This window comes from Ailuropoda melanoleuca, chromosome 3 (assembly GCF_002007445.2).
Source record: "Ailuropoda melanoleuca isolate Jingjing chromosome 3, ASM200744v2, whole genome shotgun sequence".
NCBI classification, from domain to species: Eukaryota; Metazoa; Chordata; class Mammalia; order Carnivora; family Ursidae; genus Ailuropoda; species Ailuropoda melanoleuca.
Window position 1 is genome coordinate 23798430 of NC_048220.1, and position 25858 is coordinate 23824287.

Genomic DNA, 25858 nt, shown 5'->3' on the forward strand with positions numbered 1-25858 from the left:
TTCTGTTACATAATTGTTTCAGCTTTTGGATTTATCAGTTCTGTCATTTTTTCCTTTCCTGTTCATTTACATCTGCTGTTCTCTTTATTTATATTCATTCTTGTTCTCCTCCCTAAGTTTATTTTTATTTACTTATTTTCCTTCACGTTCTTAAGTACTTACAGTGTTTATTCTGATTATTGCTTTACGTGTGTCCTGTATGTAGTGCATACGTGATTAATTTCTATTCAGTTTCGGTTTTGATTTCTTCTCTGAATCAAGACTTTAAAAGAAGGATTTAAAAATATTTCCAGGTAGTACTTTTTTGCTATTTTTGCCTTCTTGTTTTGTTTTTAATTTTAACCAAGAACGTTGTCAGCACTATTTCTACTTTTTGGAATTGATTGAGATTTTCTTTGTGGGCCAATATGTGTTCAGTTTCTGTGAATGTTGAGTAGACATTTTAAATGATATATTCTCATTGTTTAGAGTTGAAAGTAAATTAATTGGTTCTACCTTTTCAATGATGTGTTTAAGTACATATCCTTGATTTTGTTTGGTTACTGTGCTGCGGGTTAAGAAATGGAAATTGAAGTTTCCATTATGGATGTTTCTGTTTGTCTTGTATTTCCTGCCATTTCTGCCTCATTGATTTTGATGCTGTGTTACTTGTAGTATAGATACTCAAAATTATTCAGTCTTCATTGTGGATATACTTTTCTAAGTTAAAAAGATTTACATTTGCCTGTGCCCTTTTATTTCCAACATTTGAGTTTTGCTTTGTGATCCATGTAAAATTTCCTCTTCTTTCTCTTCTTTTTTTTTTTCTTTAAAATTTTATTTACTTAAATAATTTCGACACGCAACATGGGGCTCAAACTCACAGCACTGAGATCAAGAGTTGCATGCTCTACCGACTGGGCCAGCCGGGCACCCCAAGTTTTCTCTTCTTTTAATTGGTTGGATTATGGCTCTTTACATTTATTGATTGGAAAGATGTTTGGTTTCGTAAAACATGACAGAACCAATATACCCTTTTCCTCCCTTAATTTAAATCACGATATGGATCGTGTTTTCTTTCTTTCTTTTTCTTTCTTTCTTTCTTTCTTTCTTTCTTTCTTTCTTTCTTTCTTTCTTTTTTTCTTTTCTTTTCTTTTCTTTTCTTTTCTTTTCTTTTCTTTTTTCTTTTCTTTCCTCTCCTTTCCTTTCCTTTCCTTTCCTTTCCCTTTCTTTTCTTTTCTTTTTTTTTCTTTTCTTTTCTTTTCTTTTCTTTTCTTTTCTTTTCTTTTCTTTTCTTTTCTTTTCTTTTCTTTTTTTTTTCTTTTCTTTCTAGATTTTTAAAAAGTATTCACTTAGAGTGAGAGAGAGAGAACACGAGCAGGGGGATGGGAGGGGCAGAGGGAGAGGCAGACTTTCTGCTGAGCAGGGAGCCTGATGCAGGGCTCCATCCCAGGACTCTGGGATCATGACCTGAGCTCAAGGCATATGCTTAACTGACTGAGCCACCCAGGTGCCCTGGATTGTGTTTTGTTTGCTTCATTTTAATTGTGCTTTCCTTGACCTAACCGTGAACGTTTCTGGTATTTTTGTTCTTGTGGATACTGTTATACCTGTAATTTTACATAGCAAGCTTGATTGTCTATTTCTGTAGATAGCATTTCTTTAGATAGTGGTCTCCCCACTAAGCAAAATCAAAATTGAACTTCTACTTTCTCTTATTTTCCCTACACCGTGCAGTTTGTTACATTTTATTTTTAGTTCTGGTGCTTATTAGTTTTATACCTTGAAATATGCTTCTGATCTTTCAGCTTTCAGGCTTTTTAAACTTTCATCTACCTTCCCCATTTCTTCTCTTTATCTTCCATATCTTTTAATAGTTATAACATTTGCATTCCATTCTGTGACTTCAGTCCCCACAATTGTTTTAAATATATTGCTAGACCTGAGTGAATTAGTTGCTCACTGCCAATAACTTTAATATTGTTTCTCCATCCGTCTCTAGTTACTTGTATTTCATCCTTTAATTAAAGTTTCCTCAGAAAGGATGAAGGGGAGTTATCCCTGAGTTAATGTCTTTTAATAATTAGGTCTCTTGTATTAATTTTGAACAACAGTTTAGCTGGGTATAAAATTCTTTGCACTTTGATTTCCTAAAGTCTTTATAGGCAATGCTCCTCTGACTTCTTTTGTTCAATGCTGGTATGTGGAAGTTTGAAGTCAGCCAGATTATTTTCATCCTTAGAGGTGAATTGATCTTTTTGACTAGATGCCAAAAGGATTTTTTAATCTTCAAATTCACTAACTGCACTAGGATGTCTAGAAATGGCTGAATTCTTCCAATCTATAGATTTAAAACTTTTATTTCTGGAAAAAATTTTTGAATTACATCTCTCATTTCTTTCTGTGTTTGTTTGTTCTCTTATTCAGAAAAGTTATCTATATGTTAGATCTGCTTTGTGTTCTGTACTTATTTTCTGATTCTTAAAATTCTTGCTGACTTCTACTTCATTTTGTCTGTTTTCTTAGTCCTGTCCTCTCAGCTTCTCACTGTAGTATTAGTGGTGTGCATTCTTTTTTTTTTCTTTTAAAGATTTTATTTATTTATTTTGACACAGAGAGACAGCCAGCGAGAGAGGGAACACAAGCAGGGGAGTGGGAGAGGAAGAAGCAGGCTCCCAATGGAAGAGCCTGATGTGGGGCTCGATCCCAGAACGCCGGGATCACGCCCTGAGCCAAAGGCAGACGCCTAACGACCGTGCCACTCAGGCGCCCTTAGTGGTGTGTATTCTGCCTCAGGCTCTTTGCAGTTTTCATTGATGGAATGGTTTAAGAAAGCCTAGACTTTTAGCTCGCTCAAGGCCTGTAGGTTCCAACTGGCATCCTGGGAACAAGTAGCTAGGGCTATAAAAAAGAAATCTTAGAAAGAAGGGACAGATGCTTTTCACCATCTGCCAGTTTTGCTGTTTAGTCATACTCCTTCTTTATTAATGCCAGATAATCAAAATTCCCTTTTGAGGTTTTGCTTTTTTCCTCTCCTATCCACTCATTTCACTTCTTGCAGAAATCCTTTTACTTTAATTTGAATGTGTATTGTTGTGAATGTTTTTAATTTGTGGATTTAAAAATAAATATTTTGGGGATTATTTGGTTCTGTTATATGGAAGAGGGATTATGAAATTGTCTTCTTACTCCCAGAGCAGGAGCAAGTGTTCTTTCCCTCGGGAAGAATTAGGAGTAGATCCTGCGTAAATGGTTTATCAGGCTTATGATATTTTATTAAGTGCAAACATTAGGTGACAGTTGAAGGGAAATACGTAAAGCTGAGGAATACATAAGTTTGACGGATCTTTGGAAGTGTCTTTTTTTTTTCTTTTTGCATTGTAAGTAGATATGGTAGTAGGTTTTTTTTTTTGTTTTTTTTTTTAAGATTTTATTTGAGAGAGGGGTGCCTGGGTGGCACAGCGGTTAAGCGTCTGCTCGGCTCAGGGCGTGATCCCGGCGTTATGGGATCGAGCCCCACATCAGGCTCCTCCGCTATGAGCCTGCTTCTTCCTCTCCCACTCCCCCTGCTTGTGTTCCCTCTCTCGCTGGCTGTCTCTATCTCTGTCGAATAAATAAATAAAATCTTAAAAAAAAAAGATTTTATTTGAGAGAGAGAGAGTTGAATGCACAAGTAGGTGGTGTGGGAAGCAGAGGGAGAGGAGAGGCAGGCTCCCCACTGAGCAGAGAGCCCAATGTCGGGCTCAATCCCAGGACCCTCGGATCATGACCTGAGCCAAAGGCAGATGCATAACTGATTGAGCCACCCAGGCACCCCAAGGTTTTTCTTTGATCACTGTAACTCTTAGGATGTGGGTATTCTTTCTCTCTCTCTCTCTCTCAGTAGGCTCCACGCCCAGTGTGGAGACCATTGCAGGGCTCGAACTCAGGACCGAGAGATGATACCTGAGCTGAGGTCAAGAGTTAGATGCTTAACTGACTGAGCCACCCAGGCACCCCAAGGAGTGTTCTCTTTTAAGCCGTATCTGTGATAGAGTAGATTTTGCTACCATGCTGATAGCATATTGGAAATCAAAGATTTGAGGAGCACTTCTGACTGTGTTCAGTCATTCCCTTGATCCACTTGATTCTTGGGAATTGGTAAGGGATGCTAAGCATCACTTTGGACCTTTAGGATAGCATAGTTCAAAGAAATTATGGCCACAGGCCTTAAGAACTTGGGTAGTGACTGACTTCGCCCACCTAATATCTTGTCATTAAGCTGTTTTCTCCAGGCAGTGTGCACCAGGGTGTTACCCTATAGTATGTGATCTGTTTGGTGTGTGGCTTTGAGTCTGTATTTATGGCATGCGGAATAGGAAAGCACCATTCTTCTGGGAGACGGCAACTGGAATCTTAGATTCTTAAGGCTGTGGGAGGGCTTTTCACCTATCATTTCATTTTGTGAGGGTTATCATATGCAGTCTGGCCAGAACAGTATATGGTAGCAATATCTGCCATTATTTATCTCTTACCCAGTGCCAAGTGCTGTGCTAAGTGCTTTTATATCCCCCATCTCATTTTTTATTAGGATGACTACATGAGCTTTTTATAAATATCCTCAGTTTACTGATCAGAGAACAGAGGCTTAAATGACGGGTTGTAGCGTTGGAATTTGAATTCAGGCCTCCCTGGCTTGAGAGCCTATGCCATTAATGACTCTATTACTGTTTCTCAGGGATTGTGGTTAACTTTTTTGGAAGTCTTAAAGCTAAACAAGAATAGGGCATTATAGGCAAAGAGACTAAAAAATTCTCATTATACATCGTTTAATGCAGGTTAACTCTGAATAATTAAAAGACTTTCACATTTGACACAACCTAGAGAATCAGATTATGCGATGAGAAGAGGAAGGGGAGTGAATATTGTTTTCCACTGATAATTCCATACATGGTTAAATGGATTTTGCTTGAATGTTCTTCCTTTTCCTGACAGGGAAAAACCTTTAGGCCTTTAATTAAAGACCAAAATGGGAGTCTTTATCCTGAATGAAATCATTCTGATGTAGGAGCCATTATGAATAATATAGAATGGTTTAAAATGGCATCTTCCATACCTCTCACTATTAACTTGGAAATGTGCTCGAATGTCATTTTGGTGATCCAAAAAACATAGCTCAATTACCATCACATCGCTTTTTCTGGATAGGGGTAATGAAGTTAAATATTTATTTATGTGGCTACAATGGGTACTGCCCTGTGAATTCCTCTGTAAATTTGTAGTTAATGTACCATTACCTTAGAGTCTTACCAAGTATTTCTGCCTTCTGGACACATTAAAGACAGACTCTCCTATTGTTTGCAATTACCTTCATAAAAATAGGAAAGCAAGCAAAAGAAAAACAGGACAAGTTTTGCTTCTGGTTAGCAAAATTAGGTTTGCGCTTTCCCTATGGAATGAAAAACTGAGCCCTACAGGTCCGCACTTACGTGTGTGCCTGAGCCCGCCTCCCCCTGCCCTGGGAAGAAGCGCTCTCCGCTCCACAGGGCACTGGTGGGCAATAGCAAGAAGACCCCGAGCAGGCAAGCCAGGCTTCTGTGCTTCAGTCTGGATGTCAAAAAACAGTCTTTTACCCCCTCCTTTCCTGTCTGGGAACGAGGATGGGGCAGTTGTTCAGTAAGATATTTTTCCCATAGTCTTGGCTTCGATGCCTTAGTTAGCAACCCAGCGACCGAACACAAAAGGAGTGGTGATGCAAGAAAAGCAGCCCCTAAGATTTGGGGCCAGGTAGTGAGATCCAGGGCACTTGGTTGAAGGGAAATTACTCCCTTGCTATTTTGGCGAGCCTTGTCTTGAGGACAATTAAACAGTCCAGACAGGTCACTGGGTGAGACCAATTTCCTGGTTTGTTTATTTGAGCCTGATTGTTTTTCACCGTTGAGCAGCAGGTCACGGTCCTGCTACACCGTTACCCAGCTCTGTGCAGAGCAGTCCTATTCATATTTGATTTCTCCAGGTTTCTGTAAGGATCCTAGCCTCGTCTTTATCTGGCTGGCTTGCTCTGGTCTCTCTCCCACAGGCCCAGAGTAGAGGGCAGTGCCGCTAATCAGTTTCCGCTTCATCTTGTGCAGGCATTTGGCTTTATGTCCCGAGTCGCCCTGCAAGCAGAGAAGATGAATCATCACCCGGAATGGTTCAATGTGTACAACAAGGTAACTAAATTGCCTTATTTGGGGATCACCTTAGCTGTGGAGTTTAAGAAACTTCATTCTTCCTTGTTACCCTGTGCAGCTATGTGTCAAGTGTCATTGGGCTTAGGAAAACATTCTCTTATTCTTTCCCCAGAATCCCTGCGTATTATTGGAAATTAGTAACAAATTTTCAGATCTGTTCAAGACAGCAGTGTCAAAACTCTTTCTTTTCGTGCTTGTCTTCTGAAACTAATATGAGCAAGTTGAGCCAAATTAGGCTCCTGAATTAAACTTGAAAATCAGCCATGCAGGTTTAAATTTTAAACCCTCCTAAGTAAATTTTTGAAAGTAATGGTAGCAAATAAGAGATACGGCCGTATTTACCTTACTGAAATAGTTATGCTCTGGAACTGTGCTTTATAAATAACTGTTTATTAAATTCTACATTCTAAGTGGAAACTGGCCTTCTTAAGACAAAGAGCAGGCTAAAAAGATTTTAAGTCATTTTTAAGGGGGCTCAGTAAGAAGAATCATGGTCCTCCCCCCAAATGTCCTTGCCTTTATGGTCATGCTATTTGAAATGTCTTATCATCTAGATTTCTATGTGGTTCTGTTTTCTCTATAAAAATTCTCTTTGGAAAAGAGAACATTTCCTGATGCACTTGTGATTTATTGGAATAATTCAAAACACACAGGTACCATGACAAACCTTTCCTTCCTACTTGCCTCTCTTTGTCCATTATTTTGCTTGTGATTTTTAATTGCTTTTTCAAGAAGCCACAGTCTGTTCCTCCCCCTCACCTCCATCCCACCTCCCTAATTTGGAAAATGGGCTTTTCTGACCGTCGTTACTAAGATACTACATTTGATAGCTTGGTCTTTCTCAGTGGCCTGAAAATAGTCATGTAATTAAAGTAATGGGAGTTAAAATGGAACCTTAATCTCTCTCTCCTTTTTTTTTTTTTTTTTTTTTGAGACAAGATTTTAGATTCTGGCAGCTGAATTGCCCTTCACATGAGACGACCTTTTCATCCCTGGGCGGCTGCTGGGTCCAGCCCGTAGCAGACTGTGCCCCCGGAGTTTATTCGGTTTTGGAAATGCTGCACTTACTCATAATGTAGTATTTTGTAAATCATTTAATCTCCCCAGTTGTCAAATGTGAATGTGGAATAGTAGATTGATTTCCGAACCACCAAAGATGGGGACCACGAATTGCAGCTCCAGGTTTGAAAAACTGCTTCTGTGTTTCGTAGGTGCAGATAACCCTAACGTCACACGACTGTGGTGGACTGACCAAGAGAGATGTGAAACTGGCCAAGTTTATGGAAAAAGCAGCTGCTTCTGTGTGATTTCTTCCAAAATGCGTGCCAAACCCAGTGCACATCTTAGCCGTCATGTATGTGGAAGGCAGTTTACGTGAACAAATTCAGTTGTCAATTTAAGCTCACCTTTTGAACAGTCTTTTGTACAATCAGGGCTCAATTACAAAATGATTTAAACTTGAGCCTGAGGATTTTTCGTTATTTCTAATCATATACATAAGGTAAACCAACTCAGGGAATTATATTAATAATATTCAAAGAGAAAAACAGTGTTCTTAAAGACCAGAAATTGGGATGGGGGAGTATGCAGACATTTTATAACCCAGAAATTCAAGGGATGATGGTGACTTTACCTGAGTGCATTGTGTTGGAGAATAATTAGAAGGTAGAAGAAGAATGGTGAACTCTGTAGGTAAAGGATTTTAACCATCTGTACAATTCTTATGAGGCTGAAGTTGATTTGGATTGTAGCTGCTATTTTAGCTCAGCAGTTAGATTATAAAAGTCACAGAAAATGGGTAAACTGTCTTATTTTATCCTTTTCAGAGAGGGAGTTGAAGGAGAGGACAAGTGTCTTATCCATGGCCTCTGCTATCTTGGGGCAATATAAGGATTCAGTGTCACAGTGACCAATGTACCTGATCATTATATGACCTTCTGCATTAAGAAGGAAGTAAGGGTGGGGTGCCTGGATGGCTCAGTCGTTAAGCGTCTGCCTTCGGCTCAGGGTCTGATTCCAGGGTCCTGGGTTCGAGCCCCGCATCGGGCTCCCTGCTCTGCTGGGAACCTGCTTCTTCCTCTCCCACTTCCCCTGCTTGTGTTCCCTCTCTAGCTGGCTGTCTTTCTCTCTGTCAAATAAATAAATAAAATCTTTAAAAAAAAAAAAAAAAGCAACTAAGGGTGATATTTAAAAATCATTTGCAGTTTGTGACTCCTGAACTGAGAGACTATAGCCACTAAGTTAGAAGCTACTGAGTTTTTATCCAGTAATGAGCTCTATTTATTCTGTGTGTCACTGATAGGAGTAAAAAGGAATATAAAGTAGTCTATTGCTTAAAAATTACGATTCCAGTGTTCTTTGAAGGAACTCAGGAATGTACTTATTATTATAGATAAAAGGTTTTATTTATTTATTTTAGAGAGAGAGAGAGGGAGAGGGAGACAGAATCTGAAGCAGACTCTGCACTGAGCGCAGAGCTTCAAGTGGGGCTCGATCTCATGACCGCGAGATCATGACCTGGGCCAGAACCAAGAGTTGGACACTCAGCCGACTGAGTCACCCAGGCGCCCCAGGAATGTATTTTTTTTTTAACTTAATGAAATTTTTTAAAGATTTTATTTATTTGAGAGAGAGAGAGAGATTGGGAGAGAACATGAGCGGGAGGGAGGGGTAGAAGGAGAGGGAGAAACAGACTCCCTGCCCAGCAGGGAGCCCCACGCAGGGCTGGATCCCAGGACCCTGAGATCATGACCCGAACCAAAGGCAGATGCTTAGCCAACTGAGCCACCCAGGTACCCCATGGAATGTGCTTATTAATAAGATTAGAATATAGATTTAAAGAATATATATATAGATAGATATATAATTTATATATCTGTATATATATAGATAGATAATTTATATATACAGATATATACAGATATATTTATATCTGTCCAAGGAAGGTGTATTAATCCCTTGATGCCTTATGGTAACAAGATTTAACAGGGATCATCTTTGTAACCCACCTCGTTTCGGAGACCAGAAAAATCCGTATGTTAACAAGCAAACCTTCCCCTCCCCACCCAACCCTGGCCCCAGTCAGAGAAACCATATGGAAACAGGACAAGGAGGCTGAGCTCTCTGAAGCCAGTTCTTGGCTGGGTCTGTTGGCTTGGGAGAGACAGGTCCTGTCAGTTTGCCCTGTGGATATGGAGGATGTAGCGAGGGAGGAGAGACAAAAGCCGCCCAGATTCTGGGGCTGCTGGGAAATCCAGAATTGGTGCTTCTTAAAATTTTTTTGGAGGAAAAGACAAAACTTTTTCTTTTCTTTTTTTTTTTTAAGATTTCATTTTTTATTATTTATTTATTTTTTTTAAAGATTTTTTATTTATTTATGAGATAGAGACAGCCAGCGAGAGAGGGAACACAAGCAGGGGGAGTGGGAGAGGAAGAAGCAGGCTCACAGCAGAGGAGCCTGATGTGGGGCTCAATCCCATAATGCCGGGATCACGACCTGAGCCGAAGGCAGACGCTTAACTGCTGTGCCACCCAGGTGCCCCAAAGATTTCATTTTTTAAGTAATCTTTAACCCAACTTGGGGCTCAAACTCAAAACCCTGATATCAAGAGTCGCATGTTCTTCCAGCTGAGCCAGCCCAGGCGCCCTGCATTGTGTTTTTATAAACTCTTTCTGGTATTATAGGTTTGGGAACTTTTATACATTTTATTACCAGAGATTTTTGGCTCAGTGCTTCAATTTTTTCACATGAATTTTTAAACATGAACAAATTTAAGTGTATTTAAAAATAAAGTCAATAGTACATAAAACCCTTAGGTACATCAAACCCTCTTATATACTCAGATTTAACAATTATCAAGATTTTATATTGGTTATTTCATATAATTCTCCATTTCTCTTTTCTTTACTCAGGCATTTAAAAGCTTTAAAATAGCTTTAAAATTGAAAATCCCAGACAACATGTCCTTTTACCCCACGTCCTTCAATAAATATCTCTAGAATATATGGTCATTTTCTTCTATAAACCATAACGCCATTATTATACCTAACAAAATAAACCATGGTTCCTTGGTGTCACCTAACACCCAGGCAAAATTAAATTTCCCTGAAGGTCAGGAATGCCTCTGGACAGTAAGTTTGTTCTAATCAGGATCCACATGAAGTCCACCCATCACATCTGGTCTCTTTATTCTTTCAGTCTAGAGTGAGCAAGCTCCCCTCCCTTCCTCCCTTTTCCCCGTGTCATTGACTTACCGTAAAAACGGGATCACATGTCCTGTGGAGTATCCCACCTTCCAGATTTGCTTGTTTGCTCCCTTTGGTGTCATTGAACTTGTTTCTCTGTACCCTGAAGTCTTTCCCCTTACTTTGAATGTAAGCGTGAGGCTCAGCTTGTTTGGCTGGTCATGGACCGCGTATGAGCCCAGCGGAGAGAGCAGCATTGGGCTTGTGGTTGCAGTGGTGGAGACCCGAGAATGCGTCTACAATTAGCAGCTCCACGAGGGTTTGCCCTAAGGGCCTTGTTAAGGGTTGCATATAGTCACGGAGTTGACTATAGAGAATCAGAGATCCCACAGTAGAAGGCTGTGGAAGTACTCACCGGGGCAAATTCCAACAGGATGAATCTCCAGACGCCGTTCAAGGAACTGACATTTCAGCCTCAAAAGACACCGTCGATGTGGGAGGCTCCCGGGTTCCCTTCTATTCCAAATCTTTGTGCGATGGCAGTGGTTTTTCTGATGTGGTAGGCTTCGGTTTCCCTCCATTTTCTTTCTAAACGATCTCTGGAGTAGAGAGGAGTTCTGTAGACATGAACTCTGACCCCTTGGATGACCTCCATAGGTAACAAACCAAGTGCCAGCATGTTTGACAGTTCCCTTTCCTAAACTGAAGTTACCCTTGTGAAAATAATGGTTACTTTCTGGCATTGGTAGGAGTTAGGAAATCTTTGGATGCACAGAATAAGGATGGTTCTTTATGTTTTTGCTCTAGACAGGAAGCAGCAGCTGTATACTGTGTTTGGACACAAACCTGACTCCCATTAATGTCCTGCAGGACTAGTGTAAGTACGGAGCAGTCTACACGTTCTCTCCTCCAGTGCTCAAAAATAGACTGGTTGAACTCTGTAACTGCAGTTTTGTGGAATTTCCTGCAAAACACCAAGAGCTGTAATAGGATTTGTGTATGACACGTGAGCTTTGTGTTTCAGTGCCAGTTCTTGGGACAAGTGAAGGAATGACTCTTGGCCAGAAGACTTGTGTCACCAAGCTGCCATGTCTGCTGACTGCTAACATCCCCAGCTGTATGCGGCTGGGGTGGCCGCACCCACGTCGGGCACAGTTGGAGTTGCTGCTGAAAGGGTAGAGGAGGTGGCCCTTCGGCTGCTATCCCAGGGTGCCTTTCGTGCCCACCTGTCCATGAGGAAATATGGATGATTTCAGTAGGCCTTGGAGAAGCTTGTCACCTCTGATTGTGCTCACCAGCTGGAGTTCCATTCCCAGACTAGCTGTGTTCATCAGTGACTTCAGAAACCACAGTCAGCTGTGCTTAACTGTGCTGATGGGTAGTCTAACAACGACTGGACTTCTCTCTACTGCTTCCAGCTGGCCGGCCATCTTCCCTCACCCCTCCAAGCATCGTGAAGGAATTCTTTACATCCTTAATCTCCTCTCCATTTCTCACCCAAAGTGTGCTTTGATGCTTCAAGAGGGAAGGCATGGAAGTATACCATTGGGGTTCCTGGAGACGGACTCCCACCATGCTCAGCTGCGTGGGCTTTTTGTTCGTATATTCCTACAGCAGACACCTACCAAGGGCCTTCTGTGGCCCCTAGCTTGAGTAGACACGTTGATGTTTTGGGGCAGGTGGAAACAGATTCAGGTGGAGAACTAATTCAGGCTTTCTCCCAGCAGCTGCTCCAGGAGGCTGTTGTGGGGATGTTGGGCATGAGCCCAGAAGGCATCAGGGACCATATGACCAAAGGAGGCAGTAGGAGATATAGGAGGAGCTGATCCCTGAGGGAGAGAATGTAGAGTGGGAAGATGAGGCTAAAGTTTGAATCTTGAAGACATTAATCAAAGTGATTCTTAAAGCTTCACTGTTGGTGATTTTAAATGCAGAGATGGAATAAACAGGATGTTATTTCCCAGGTCAGTGTATTGGTTGCCTACAAGAGTGTTTTCCTACCAGGAATAGTCATGTACACTTGTTTTAGAATGCCTGGGATTACAGAGCTATTGCGGTGAATACTTGGTTTTCTTATGGCTCAAAAATTTGTGTTTCCAGGAATGTGACCAGTTTAGCCACTAAAGGTTTAGTACAACAGAGGGCTACCCAGATCCCTCTGTCTTGATTTGCCTTGGAAGCGAAAGGGATTAGGAGAAGGAACGCAAGGAGAATATATTAATCCCAAGAATTGAACAGAGCAAAAACCCTGTGGCTCTTGTACTTAAAAGATCTCAGCCCCACAGGCTCATCCACTACGCTCTATTTAGGAGGGTCATATGTGCACATTACAGGCTCTTCATAAGCTAGTGCTGGGCATGGCTGACCTCTGTTCCTCCTTTTTCTTGTGTTCTGGCCCCAAACACACCAAAATCTTTTCTGGTCCATCCTGATGTTTCCAGTCACGTCCCCTGGATGTATGTTCTTGGCTCTTAGAACCCCAGAGAAGTTTGCTTTTCCCCCTTAAATGGCCCTTAACTTAGTCTGACACATTGTTAAGGGACTTTTGTCTATCAGATGTAGACACTTCTCTTTTTTCAAGATTTTATTTATTTATTTGAGTGAGAGAGAGAATGAGCAGTGGGGAGGGGCAGAGGGAGAGGGAGAGAAGTAGACTCCTACTAGGCAGGAATCCCAATGCGGGGCTCGATCCCAGGACCTGGAGATTATGACCTGAGCCGAAGGCAGACCCCTACGTGACTGAGCCGCCCAGGCGCCCTCAGATGTGGATACTTCTTGAGAAAGGAAGGGCTTTTGTCTGCTCTAGCTCTGGTAACTCCCAGAATTAGCCTGGAGCTTCACAGTTCCTGTGTACTTGTATCCCTTTCACTGAACTGAGGTGTTGAGTCTCCCTGGGAAGACAGGCTCTCGGCGTAGATCAGCTAGGGAGTATTTGACTCTGGGGGACTGCAGGCTAGTAATGTGCTAGAATGCCCAAGAATGACGTCATAAAGCATGAGTTCCTTTTGTGGGCCCTGGTCTGTGGCCTCTTGGAATCTAGATGCCAAGGAAATCCCTAAGCAGAGATTTTCTGTTGAATGATCAAAGCAAGGAATAAAAATAGAAAATTTGGAAAATGTCTCAACAGTTTCATTTTCAGAATGATACCAGAGTCATTTCTAGCTCGCTGTTGGATAATCCTTCAGTGGCGTTCTGTGCGAGATTCGGGAAATTTCAGTAAATATTCTTTATTTCTACTGCTTGTTAAGAAATGTGCAAATGGCAGCTTGGGGGCAGGGTGCCGGTGTGCTCTTCTTGATGCACGCACTTGTGCACGCACTTGTGCTCTGCCCAAAACGAGGTGCGTGCCCTTGACCATCTGCCTTCTCTCCCTGGTGAGGTTGGTGAAGGCTCAGCCAAACATTTTGCTTTTTTGGCTTTAATATCATTTTTTGGCTAGTTAAATCAGCATTCAGTCACCTCATACTTGACCCATACACTGAATTTGACTCTGTTTAGTCCTTTTATCTTTTTGTCCTTTCTACTTTGCTTTTATTAGCTACCGTGTTAGAAAATTTGAAGGTTTTTTGGAGGTAATAGACCTGATCTCAAAACAGACAATGAAAATTATACATCTTGTTTTTATAGATTATAAAAGTATATGCATTCTGTATTTATTTCCTGTTAGGAGAGTGTGTTCATTTGTTACATATAATGGGGAAAATAATACATACTTTTTGAGAAAAATTGGAAAGCATAGATAAATATAATAACCAAGAAAAAGAATTACTGTAATAATACTGAGTAGAGAATTTTGTACCTTGTTTTGTTTTTGTCTTTAGCTATCCAGTGGATCATAAACATTTGTTTAAACCATGAAAAAGATGCATCGGCATATTTTAGTATCTATATAATATTCCATGAGATGGATATGCCGTCATGGACTTCACCAGTCTTTCTTGTTAGACTTTTGAACTGCTTGCAAGTTCTTACTACTGTACGTAACACTGGGATGAACATATTTGGCCATGGCCAGTTCATTCCAGATTGCATGCTCTTGGGGTAGGTTCCTTGGATCAGAGGTTACAAATAGTTCTATGGCTTTTCGGAGGAGTTGGCCAATTTACACGCCCCCTGGCAGTTTATGAGAATGCCTCATCACACCACACTACTGTCAGCATTACATAGTATTACATTTAAGTCTGCTAATTTTATAAGCAAAAATAATGGTTGTACCTAATTTGCATCTCCATCCCCATTAATAATGCTACTGAACATTTTGGGGGAGGTTCATTTCCATTTGTATTTATTTCATGTACTGATTGTGTGTTTACTCATTTTTTCTTAGGGTATTCAGTTTTTTTTTTTTTTAATCATTGTGAACACTTGTATGGGTGATGATTTGATTATTACCGTTTTTTCCTACTAGACTGACAATATTTAGTTTTGTTCTCCTTATATCCACGATGTCTGCTGTCTGCTGTCTTGCCTGCTGTTAGTAATCACTCAGTAAAAATTTACTGAAGGAGTAAATGAAGATGATTCTTTGTTTTGCTTGAGAAGGACTAGTAATCATTTCCACACCCCCCCCCCCAGAGATCTAAGAGAAGGAAGTAAGTAACTGAGTGAGGACAGATCAACTCAGGGGTCATCATACATATTTTAGTGGTCATTCAGTTAGCATTGTGTTGAAGTTAAAAAAAATACACATTCATTTAAGTAATCTCTACACCCAACGTAGGGCTCAAACTCATGGCCCTGAAATCAAGAATCGCTTGCTGTACTGACTGAGCCAGCCAGGTGCCCTGTATTGTGTTCCAATTTAAAAGTATATTTAAATTATATTCACAGAGGGTAGAAAGCAGAACCTAGTCTCTACAAAAAGTGTGTAATGTTTGGGATCTAGTTCTGTTGTAAGATAATCATACCTCTTATTCAACTTTTTGACAGGAGGAGAGATTCTCAGTGTCAGGCATTTGTGAAGAGAGTCATAACGAGTCGTCTTTTTAAGATAATTATGATTAGCATCGTCTCACTGAATGCCTTTTTTGTGGTCTTGTGGACTGATTATAATACAAAATACAACTTGTTCAGACTTTTTGAGGTAAGCAGACAAAATGGGTAAAGTTTCTTCTGTTTCATCCTTTTTATTTGTGAAAAACGTATAAGATTTCTAAGACATTTTGTTCAAGAAAGTTTTCCATAGAGGAAAACCCAAAGGAATCCACTCCCAAACTATTAGAAGTTATAGAACAATTCAGTAAGGTGGCAGGATACAAAATCAGCCCAGAAATCAGTTGCATTTCTATACACGAATAACGAGACTGAAGAAAGAGAAATTAGGGAATCCATCCCATTTACAATAACACCAAAAACCATGCGTTACCTTGGAATTAACTTAACCAGAGACGTAAAGGACCTATATGCTAGAAACTATAGATCACTTTTGAAAGATATTGAGGAAGACATAAAAAGATGGAAAAATATTCCATGCTCATGGATTGGAAGAATTAACATAGTTAAAATGTCCATACTACCCAGAGCAATCTACACTTTCAATGCTATCCCGATCAAAATACCGAGGACATTTTTCAAAGAACTGGAACAAATAGTCCTTAAATTTGTATGGAACCAGAAAAGGCCCCGAATCTCCAAGGAACTGTTGAAAAGGAAAAACAAAGCTGGGGGCATCACAATGCCGGATTTCGAGCTGTACTACAAAGCTGTGATCACAAAGACAGCATGGTACTGGCACAAAAACAGACACATCGACCAATGGAACAGAATAGAGAACCCAGAAATGGACCCTCGGCTCTTTGGGCAACTAATCTTTGATAAAGCAGGAAAAAACATCCGGTGGAAAAAAGACAGTCTCTTCAATAAATGGTGCTGGGAAAATTGGACAGCTACATGCAAAAGAATGAAACTTGACCACTCTCTCACACCATACACAAAAATAAACTCCAAATGGATGAAAGACCTCAATGTGAGACAGGAATCCATCAAAATTCTAGAGGAGAACATAGGCAACAACTTCTATGACATCGGCCAGAGCAACCTTTTTCACGACACATCTCCAAAGGCAAGAGAAATAAAAGATAAAATGAACTTATGGGACTTTATCAGGATAAAGAGCTTCTGCACAGCCAAGGAAACAGTCAAAAAAACTAAGAGACAGCCCACGGAATGGGAGAATATATTTGCAAAGGACACCACAGATAAAGGACTGGTATCCAAGATCTACAAAGAACTTCTCAAACTCAATACACGAGAAACAAATAAACAAATCATAAAATGGGCAGAAGATATGAACAGACACTTTTCCAATGAAGACATACAAATGGCTAACAGACACATGAAAAAATGTTCAAAATCATTAGCCATCAGGGAAATTCAAATCAAAACCACACTGAGATACCACCTTACGCCAGTTAGAATGGCAAAGATAGANGGAGGGCACGTATTGCATGGTGCACTGGGTGTTATACGCAACTAATGAAGCATCAAACTTTACATCAGAATCGGGATGTACTGTATGGTGATTAACATAATATAATAAAATAAAATTAATTAAAAAAAGTTTTCCATAGAAAAGCTCTAAGGACTTAAAAAATATACTCTAAAATCTGGAAAGATGGTAGCAATAGTAGCAGTGGTGACATGGTTTTTTAATCTCTCTAAATTTCCTTTTTTAAAAAAAGAGCAACTTGGAGGATGCCTGGGTGGCTCAGTCAGCCACCGACTGAGTTAAGCCTCTGACTCTCGGTTTTGGCTCAGGTCATGATCTCAGGGTTGTGAGATTGAGCCCCGTGTCAGCCTTCACACTCAGCAGGGAGTCTGCTTGGGATTCTCTCCCTCTGTCCCTCCCCCTGCATGCGCATGCTCTCTTTCTCTCTCTAAAAATAAATAAATAAAATCTTGAAATTAAAAAAAACAAAAAACAAAAATGGAGCAACTTGGGAGCAAAACCAAAACCCATGGGCAGCATCGAAATTAAAACTAGTTAAAAAGGTATCCATACTATGAGCCACAACTGCACAGTATTAGCCTCTGAGGGAGAGGAATCAGAGGACGTTCAATAAATATTAATTGGAAATGTCAGCTGACGTGAGAATAGCATTTTTTTAGTAACATATACTATATTGTTAGTATATAAGTAGAATTTAAGTAATCTTTTTTTTTTAAGATTTTATTTATTTATTTGACAGAGAGAGAGACAGCCAGTGAGAGAGGGAATACAAGCAGGGGGAGTGGGAGAGGAAGAAGCAGGCTCCCAGCAAAGGAGCCTGACGTGGGGCTCGATCCCGGAACGCCGGGATCACATCCTGAGCTGAAGGCAGACGCTTAATGACTGCGCCACCCAGGCGCCCCAAAGTAATCTTAAATTACTTAATTTAAGTTAGCATTTAGTGATTCATCAGTTGCATATAACACCCAGCGCTCATTACTTCTAGTGCTCTCCTTAATGCCCATCCCCCAGTTACCCCATCCCCCACCCACCTCCCCTATAGCAACCCTCAGTTTGTTTCCTATGGTTAAGAGTCTCTTATGGTTTTTCTCCCTCCCTGTTTTTGTCTTATTTTATTTTTCCTTCCTTCCCCTCTGTTCATCTGTTTTGTTTCTTAAATTCCATATGTTAGTGAAATGATATGGTATTTGTCTTTCACTGACTGACTTATTTGACTTAGCATAATACCCTTTAGTTCCATCTCCTTTGTTGCAAATGGCAAGATTTCATTCTTTTTGATGGCTGAGTAATATTTCATTGTGTGTGTGTGTGTGTGTGTGTGTATATGTGTGTATACACACACACACATATACACACACACACACACACACACATATATACATATATACCACATCTTCTTTATCCATTCATCTGTCAGTGAACNATATACACACACACACATATACACACACACACACACACACACACACACATATATACATATATACCACATCTTCTTTATCCATTCATCTGTCAGTGAACAGTATTTGATGTTGGGAAGGGTGTTGTTCAATCCAGTACTGGGTTAGTGCAAGAGGTTCCTGGTAATTTCTGAAGGGCCTAGAACAGTCTGAACCTTGTGACCTCTAAAGACTGGCCAGCCAGGGCTCCCTTCAGGAACATCCCCCCACTCCCCATCCACTTAGAAGAAATAATGGGAGTGGAATAAAAATTGAGCAGGGTAGAGACCCAGAGATGAAGGAAGAGAAGGTCCAAATAAAATTGGAGGAGGGGAATGGAACAAAGAAACCTTAAAAAATCAAGCTAGCACATCTTTAAAACAGAAGAGGGAGCTATGTGAAGTTAGAACCACACCTTCTAAAAGTTCAGGAAAACTAGGTCATAGAAAAAAGTATACTATAAAAAGATTGAGGTAAAATCCCATACAAAATTATTATGAAATGAGAAAAGACAATAAATTGGAGAAAAATATCCCTGTAGATAGTAGAAGCCCACCACAAAGACATGTCCACAAAACAGATAAAAACTGAAGCACCTTATTTCAAAACAAGGTAAATATTTAAGAAAATGATGCAAAATAGGAAAGAACAGAGACAAAGTGACAAAATTCAGGAAAGAATTAGAAATAAAAGTCATTTCAAAAATGAAGATGCAGCTAAGAGCAATTAAACACAACAGGTAATAGTTTAAGAGAAACATTGGATTAATGGAAAAGATTACTATTTTTTAAAAATTTTATTTATATTTGAGAGATAGAGAGTGAGCACAGGCAGGGGGAGGGGCAGAGGGAGAAGCAGACTCCCCACTGAGCAGGGAACCTGATGTGGGACTTGATCCCAGGACCCTGGGATCATGACCGCACCTGAAGGCAGATGCTCAACCGACTGAGTCACCCAGGCACCCAAGAAAGAGATTTTTATTTTTATTTATATATATATGTATATATATATTTATTTATTTTTATAAAAGATTTTATTTATTTATTTGACAGAGAGAGGGGCATTGAGAGAGGGAACACAAGCAGGGGGAGTGGGAGGGGGAGAAGCAGGCTTCCTACTGAGCAGGGAGTCCGACGCGGGGCTCGATCCCAGAACAGTGGGATCATGACCCAAGCCTAAGGCAGACACTTAACGACTGAGCCACCCAGGCACCCCCAAGAAAGAGATTTTTAAAAATCAACCAGAAATGAAAAAATAAAAAGGATTCAAGAGAAAATGATGGCTGTTGAAAATGGAGGAATGGGTGTCTGGCTGGCTCAGTCAGGTGGAGCATGCGGCTCTTTATCTCGGGGTTGTGAGTTTGAGCCCCACGTTGGGTGTAGATTACTTAAAAATAAAAAAGTTAAAAAAGTTAAAAAAAAAAAAAGAAAATAGGGGAAGAAAAGATCCCAACATAAGGATAATAGGAGTCCCTGAATTTGAAACAAAAACAAAGTAAAGGGATGGAACAAACACAAACGTATAATCTAAGAAATATTACCTGAAATAAAAGAATTGAAATTCTATATTGAAAGAGCACATGTTGCACACTCGAGAATATGGATTTAGAATAACAAGCACTGAAACATTCTAGTAAAATTACTGGACTCTAAAGGAAGGAGGGGTGGAGGAAATTGTGAGCATCTGGGCAAAGGGCTGCTGAGGAAAGGGAAAGTATTGGCAGACTTTGCTATGATAAATCGTTATGCTAAAAGAAAACAGGAACATATTTAAAATACTTAAGGGAAGAAAATGTGAACCAAGAATTCTAGATCTATTATAATTGACTTTCAAGTATAACACTCACAGGGAAACTGTCATCATTCATGAAAACACTTGGGTGATAGTGTTCCCTTGAGCCCTTCCTTCCGAGTCTGGTGAAGAATAAGTTGCAGCCAACCAAAACGACTAGAGACACATCAACATTAGGATGGGTGATGAGCATTAAATAGAATTATTGGTAGAATTATTCATAACCGTGGGCCAACAAGGAGAGAATATACCATATAATGAATCTATCCTATGGCAGTGAAGATACAGTACAACTCAAAAATGGAGGAGAGTGGGGAGAGTTAAAGCCAAAAAAATTTTAAACCATTTTTCGAAGTCAACTTAGTGGAGACACTATTGATAGTGTCATTTTGAGACTGTTGTGTGTAATATGGGATAAAGCAGATGGGCAAATATGGGACAGTTTAGTTCTGTTATCCTCTTTGTTCTTGAGAACCAGTATACTCATGGAAGAAAGGAGAAACAAAGGTAATACAGACAAAGCTAAGTAAAAACCCTCTAGTTTGACATTGAAGTTGGAAGCACCAGGCTAATTTACTAAAGTATTGTATCCTTAACCATGAAAGACCTAGAACATTGACCACTCAGCAATTATGCATGCACAGTGCTCACAATGTGATGTTGAAATGCCATTTCTTACTAAAAACAAACCAGGGATTTTTAGAGAAATGATTGACCGCAAGTCAAGGCAAAATGTATGCCAGATGAGTCAGGAATATCTTGTCATACACATAGCAAGGATGCTGTCGAAGATTACTGGGGTCATGTCAAAAAGACTCAGGAGACAACTTGAATAGGCTCTTACCTGCCAAAGATGGGACATTTTGAGCTTCAATAAGGATGATAATTAAAATGGATTGGAATGCCTTAAACAATCTATACGTTTATAATGATACCAGTAAACTCACTGGTCACTTATGGAGGGTAATAAGGAACTAATCTTTTATTTCTAAAACTATTAAATTAAGAGAAAGAATCAAGCATTACTGACCTTACATGAACTATAATACTGAGTAACCATACAGTCAGTAAGGGAAAACTCTCTTTACAGAAATATCCCAGTTAATAAATGAAAAAGGAAATGATAGAATTAGAGTATCACTGTTTTCAGCCCTCAGTGAAGAAATGGATCTAGGCAATGAGCATGAGTGGCTGCTACCATCATAAAAGGAGAGACAAGCAGATATTATATGCCTGATATGAAAGAACAGAACCTATAATCTTGCCAAAGAGATGAAACCTGAATCCAGTCTAGTCTTTGGATCCAAGTACCTGTTTCCAGGAAATAGAGGACGGGGGAGCATGCTGAGCTGCACCGTGAGTGTGTAGTCAGCAAAATCCAGACTGGGAAATTCTACCAGTCAAACTGCCTGGGTACATCAACGAGTAAATTGGAGGAAAAAAGGAATGAAAGACTTAAAAGACATCAAATTTTTAAAAAATTTTAAGAAGCAAGACCAAAGTATTTGTTCCAGGGAAGTATACATGGGTTCCTATCTATAGAGAAATGCAAAAGAGTGATTACTATAAAAATCAGGATGGTGGTTAATTTGGGGGAAAGGGAGGAAGTCATAATTGGGATGGGCGCATGGAGGGAATTTGGGCTAGCTGGTGAGCAAAGCCTTATTTTTTGACCTAGGTGGTGGTTACAGGGGTATTGGCCTTGTAACAGTCCATTAGGCTATATATTTGTGTGGTTCTATATGTATGTTTTGTTGTATAATGAAATGGTTAAGAACATACTCTGTCTTGGGGCGCCTGGGTGGCACAGCGGTTAAGCGTCTGCCTTCGGCTCAGGGCGTGATCCCGGCGTTATGGGATCGAGCCCTACATCAGGCTCTTCAGCTATGAGCCTGCTTCTTCCTCTTCCACTCCCCCTGCTTGTGTTCCCTCTCTCTCTGGGTGTCTCTATCTCTGTCGAATAAATAAATAAAATCTTTAAAAAAAAAAAAAAAAAGAACATACTCTGTCTTTGTTTACGGTAAATAACAAATTTCTTTCTTGATGGTAAAAATGGTCAGCATCAACACAAGGTGGGGTCAGAGGTCATGGAGGTGGTGGAATACCCTAACCAATGCCTGAAAAATGGGGGTCAGGGTCCATTTGGCACCACTTATGTGAACATGTTGGTGTGGCCGGGCATCCACCCCAGCATTCTACAGTGTTTGGTTATGGACCATAGAACATCATGTCGGGTATGGCACTTGATGGGAGTCAGGGGAAGAGCTGAGTTGAGGAATCTGAATCTTCGATTGCCCTCCAAAGGCCATATGGGACACAACACATACCTCCTCTAGGACCCTGGTTTGCAAGCCTGGGGGATGTTCTGTGCTGTGGAAGGGATGCAGATTTTCAGTGTTAGAGAATTTGGGGTTTTTGGCAAGTTACTTAATCTCAAAATTGTTCAGCTTCAACATTTATAAAGTGATGGTATTAATGCCCACAGGGTGGCCGAGGTCACTGGATAAATGTATGAAAACCCTTGATTAACTATGAAACTCTGAGAAATTATTACCATTTTGGAGGATCTCAATGAAGCTATCAGGAAAATCCTGAGAAGGCCCTGATCTCTCACCTCTGGAAAATCTTGAGACTCTGCAAGCAGGAAATGAAGGCTAAGGCAGAGATGTAAACTGCTGGACTATTAAATGTATGCCCCAACACTCAGAACCTCATGGCAAAGGCTGGGAGACTTAGTGGGTCCAGGCATTTATAGAAATAACCGTCCATTCATTAGCAGACCACTAAGTTAGCTGAGTGGGTCTTTGGCCTTACATGACAAAGAATACAGACTTAATAGAAGTACTTCTGGAAAGTCCTTTAAAAAAAAGTGGCAACAATAACACAATTCTAGGGAGAGGGGATCAGCTGATTTCCAGGGTTCCAATTTCATATAATTTAAAATGTCCACTTTCCAACAACAGAAAATCTTGAAACGTGCAAAGAAACAAGAATGCATGGCCCTACACAAGCAAATAAAAGTACAGTCAGTAGAAACTGTTCCTGAGGAAGCCCATCTCTTAGGCTTACTAAGCAAAGATTTTTAAATTAGCTGTTGTGAATATGTTCAAAGGATAAAGAAAAAATCCTATCTAAAGGACTAAAGGAAAGTATGAGAGGAATGTTTCACCAAATAGAGAATATGAATAAAGAGAGAAATTATTAAAAAGAGCCAAATAGAAATTCTTTAGTTGAGAAGTACAATTATTGAAATGAAAAATTCACTACAGGAATTCAGTAGCAGATTTGAGCTAGTGGAGGAAGGAATTGAAAAACAGGTCAAGTGAGATTCTTCAGTGTGAGGAACAGAAAGAGAAATGAAGGAATAAAAATGAGCAGAGACATGTGAAACAACATCAAATAAGGTGTCCCAGGAGACTAGAGAAAGGCAGGAAAAAATATAAAGGAATAATGGCCAAAAATCCTCCCAATTTGATGAAAAACAATTTGCACATCCAAAAATATAAGCAAACTCTAAGAATAGACTCAGAAATTCACCTAGACACATCATGAACAAACTTGAAAGAGAATTTGAGAGTACCAGTGGAGAACTGATTGATCACAAACAAGGGATCCTCAATAAAATTAGTGCTGATTTATCACTGGAAACTACAGTAGCCAGAATGCAGTGGGATGCTGTATTCAAAGTGCTGAAAGAAAAAAACTGTCAGCCAAGAATTCTACATCCAGAAAACCCATCCTTCAAAAATAAAGGAGATGAGTGATGTCAGTGAAAATGGTAGAGTAGGTAGCTCTAAGGTCCATCTGTCCACAGAAATACCTGAAAAGGGACAAAAACTGTCAGAACTCTGGAAAATAAAGATTTTAGTAAATGAGTAAACATTGAATCAAGAAAGTCAACTTTTATTTTTTATTTTGTTTTTTAAAAAGATTTTTTTTTAAAGATTTTATTTGTCAGAGAGAGAGAGAGAGCACAAGCAGGGGAAGCAGCAGGCAGAGGGAGAAGCAGGCTCCTCACCAAGCAAGGAGACTGATGCAGGGAATCTATCCCAGGACCCTAGGATCAGGACCTGAGCTGAAGGCAGACGCTTAACTGACTGAGTCATCCAGGCATCCCAAAGATTTTTATTTTATTTTATTTTATGTTATTTTATTTTATTTTTAAAAAAAGATTTTATTTATTTATTTGACAGAGAAAGAGACAGCCAGTGAAAGAGGGAACACAAGCAGGGGGAGTGGGAGAGGAAGAAGCAGGCTCCCAGCAGAGCAGGGAGCCCGATGTGGGGCTCGATCCCAGGATCCTGGGATCATGCCCTGAGCTGAAGGCAGATGCTTAACAACTGAGCCACCCAGGTGCCCCAAAGATTATTTATTTTAGAGAGACATTGCGAGTGAGTGCAGGGAGGAGGGGCAGAGGGAGAAGGAAAGAATCCCAAGTTGACTCCCTGCTGAGCGTGGAGCCCAACCCAGGGCTTCTCGCAGGGCTCCATCTCATGACTGAGATCATGACCTGAGCTGAAACCAAGAGTCACATGATTAACCAACTGCATCACCCAGGCACCCCCAAAAAGAGTCAACTTTTAAAGGATAAGACAACTTTGCAACATTTTATTTTGTCCCTGACCCAGTGTCCTTCTCAGCATGGTGATGGCCCTGAAGATGGCAGGCTAAGTTCTCATTGTGGGACTCTCGTCTTCTTGGGTCCAGAAACAGCAGAGCAGACCTTGTTCTTAAAGAGTCGTGTTGTCTCTTTTGACCTGTTTGAGGGCTGCCTGAAGTACTGATGCAAGGCTATTGCCTTTGTTTTGCCTAACTTGGAACTTTCTCAGTGCAGAAAGGTGACTCTGCAGAGAGCATTTCTTAAAAGCATTGAGACACAAATGAATAACCCACTGCTATCTGGGGGCAAAACAACAACAACAACAAGCTAGTTGATATGAACAAAGGACATGCTGAAAGCCTAAGAAGAAAATCCAGGAGAGAGAGTCTTTGGATAATGAAGGCATTAACAAGCACCCATGTATATGGGAGAGTTTAGAGAGCCATAAATGCCCAGGGCAAGACACATACTTAGAAAAGACCTGAGGGGCGCCTGGGTGGCACAGTGGTTGGGTGTCTGCCTTTGGCTCAGGGCGTGATCCCAGCGTTAAGGGATCGAGCCCCACATCGGGCTCCTTTGCTGGAAGCCTGCTTCTTCCTCTCCCACTCCCCCTGCTTGTGTTCCCTCTCTTGCTGGCTGTCTCTATCTCTGTCAAATAAATAAATAAAATCTTAAAAAAAAAAAGAAAAGAAAAGACCTGAGAAGACTTCAAGTTTTCACCTCTGGCTGATCTTTAGGCTCAGCACAGGGAGGGAGTGAAGGCTAAGGTAGAGTTATAAATGACTTGGCTAAGCATTGGAGGAGTCCTCCAACATAGAGCCAATCTGCAAAGAATAGGAGAGTTTCTTTTTCCTTTCTTTCCCTCCCTCCTGCCCTCCCTCCCCTTCCCCTCCCCTTCCTTCCCTCCCTCTCAGTCTTTCTTTCTCTCTCCCTCTCTTGTTCCTTCCTCCCTTCCTCTTTTTCTTCTTTCTACTTGAGGCATTTAAGAAAATCTCTCCTTAAGCACTAGCTAAAGGAAGATGCTCCGAAGACCACACATGACAAAGAATACAGTTTAAGAAATATTTTATTTTAAGATTTTATTTTTAAGTAATCCCTACACTCAATGTGGGGCTTGAATTCACAACCATGAGATCAAGAGTCACACACTCTACCAACTGAGCCCACCAGGCACCCTGCAAAGAATACAGTAAAAAAAAAAAAA

At 40.4% G+C, this 25858-nt stretch overlaps 2 protein-coding genes across 8 annotated transcripts in view; both read left to right on the top strand.

The window, feature by feature from the left end:
• The window catches only part of PCBD2 (pterin-4 alpha-carbinolamine dehydratase 2), a 56921-nt gene extending 42033 nt beyond the window's left edge, over positions 1-14888 (top strand). The window contains exons 3-6 of one of the 7 annotated variants that reach the window (XR_004624022.1): positions 6090-6170; positions 7403-7545; positions 11184-11253; positions 11401-14888. Coding sequence is in view for 4 of the 7 variants with exons in the window: in XM_034656028.1 (XP_034511919.1) it covers positions 6090-6170; positions 7403-7498 (177 nt within the window). In the remaining 3 variants the exon portion in view is untranslated. Of the gene's footprint in view, positions 1-256; positions 294-6089; positions 6171-7402; positions 7693-11183 lie in introns of those variants that run through there. The other 6 variants (XR_004624023.1, XR_004624021.1, XM_034656028.1 and 3 more) reach the window with 6 other exon arrangements.
• CATSPER3 (cation channel sperm associated 3) overlaps positions 13471-25858 on the top strand; it is a 38927-nt gene continuing 26539 nt past the window's right edge. The window contains exons 1-2 of the mRNA XM_002912923.4: positions 13471-13592; positions 15306-15459. Of these exons, the coding sequence (XP_002912969.1) occupies positions 13492-13592; positions 15306-15459 (255 nt within the window). The 5' untranslated portion in view covers positions 13471-13491. The remainder of the gene's footprint in view (positions 13593-15305; positions 15460-25858) is intronic.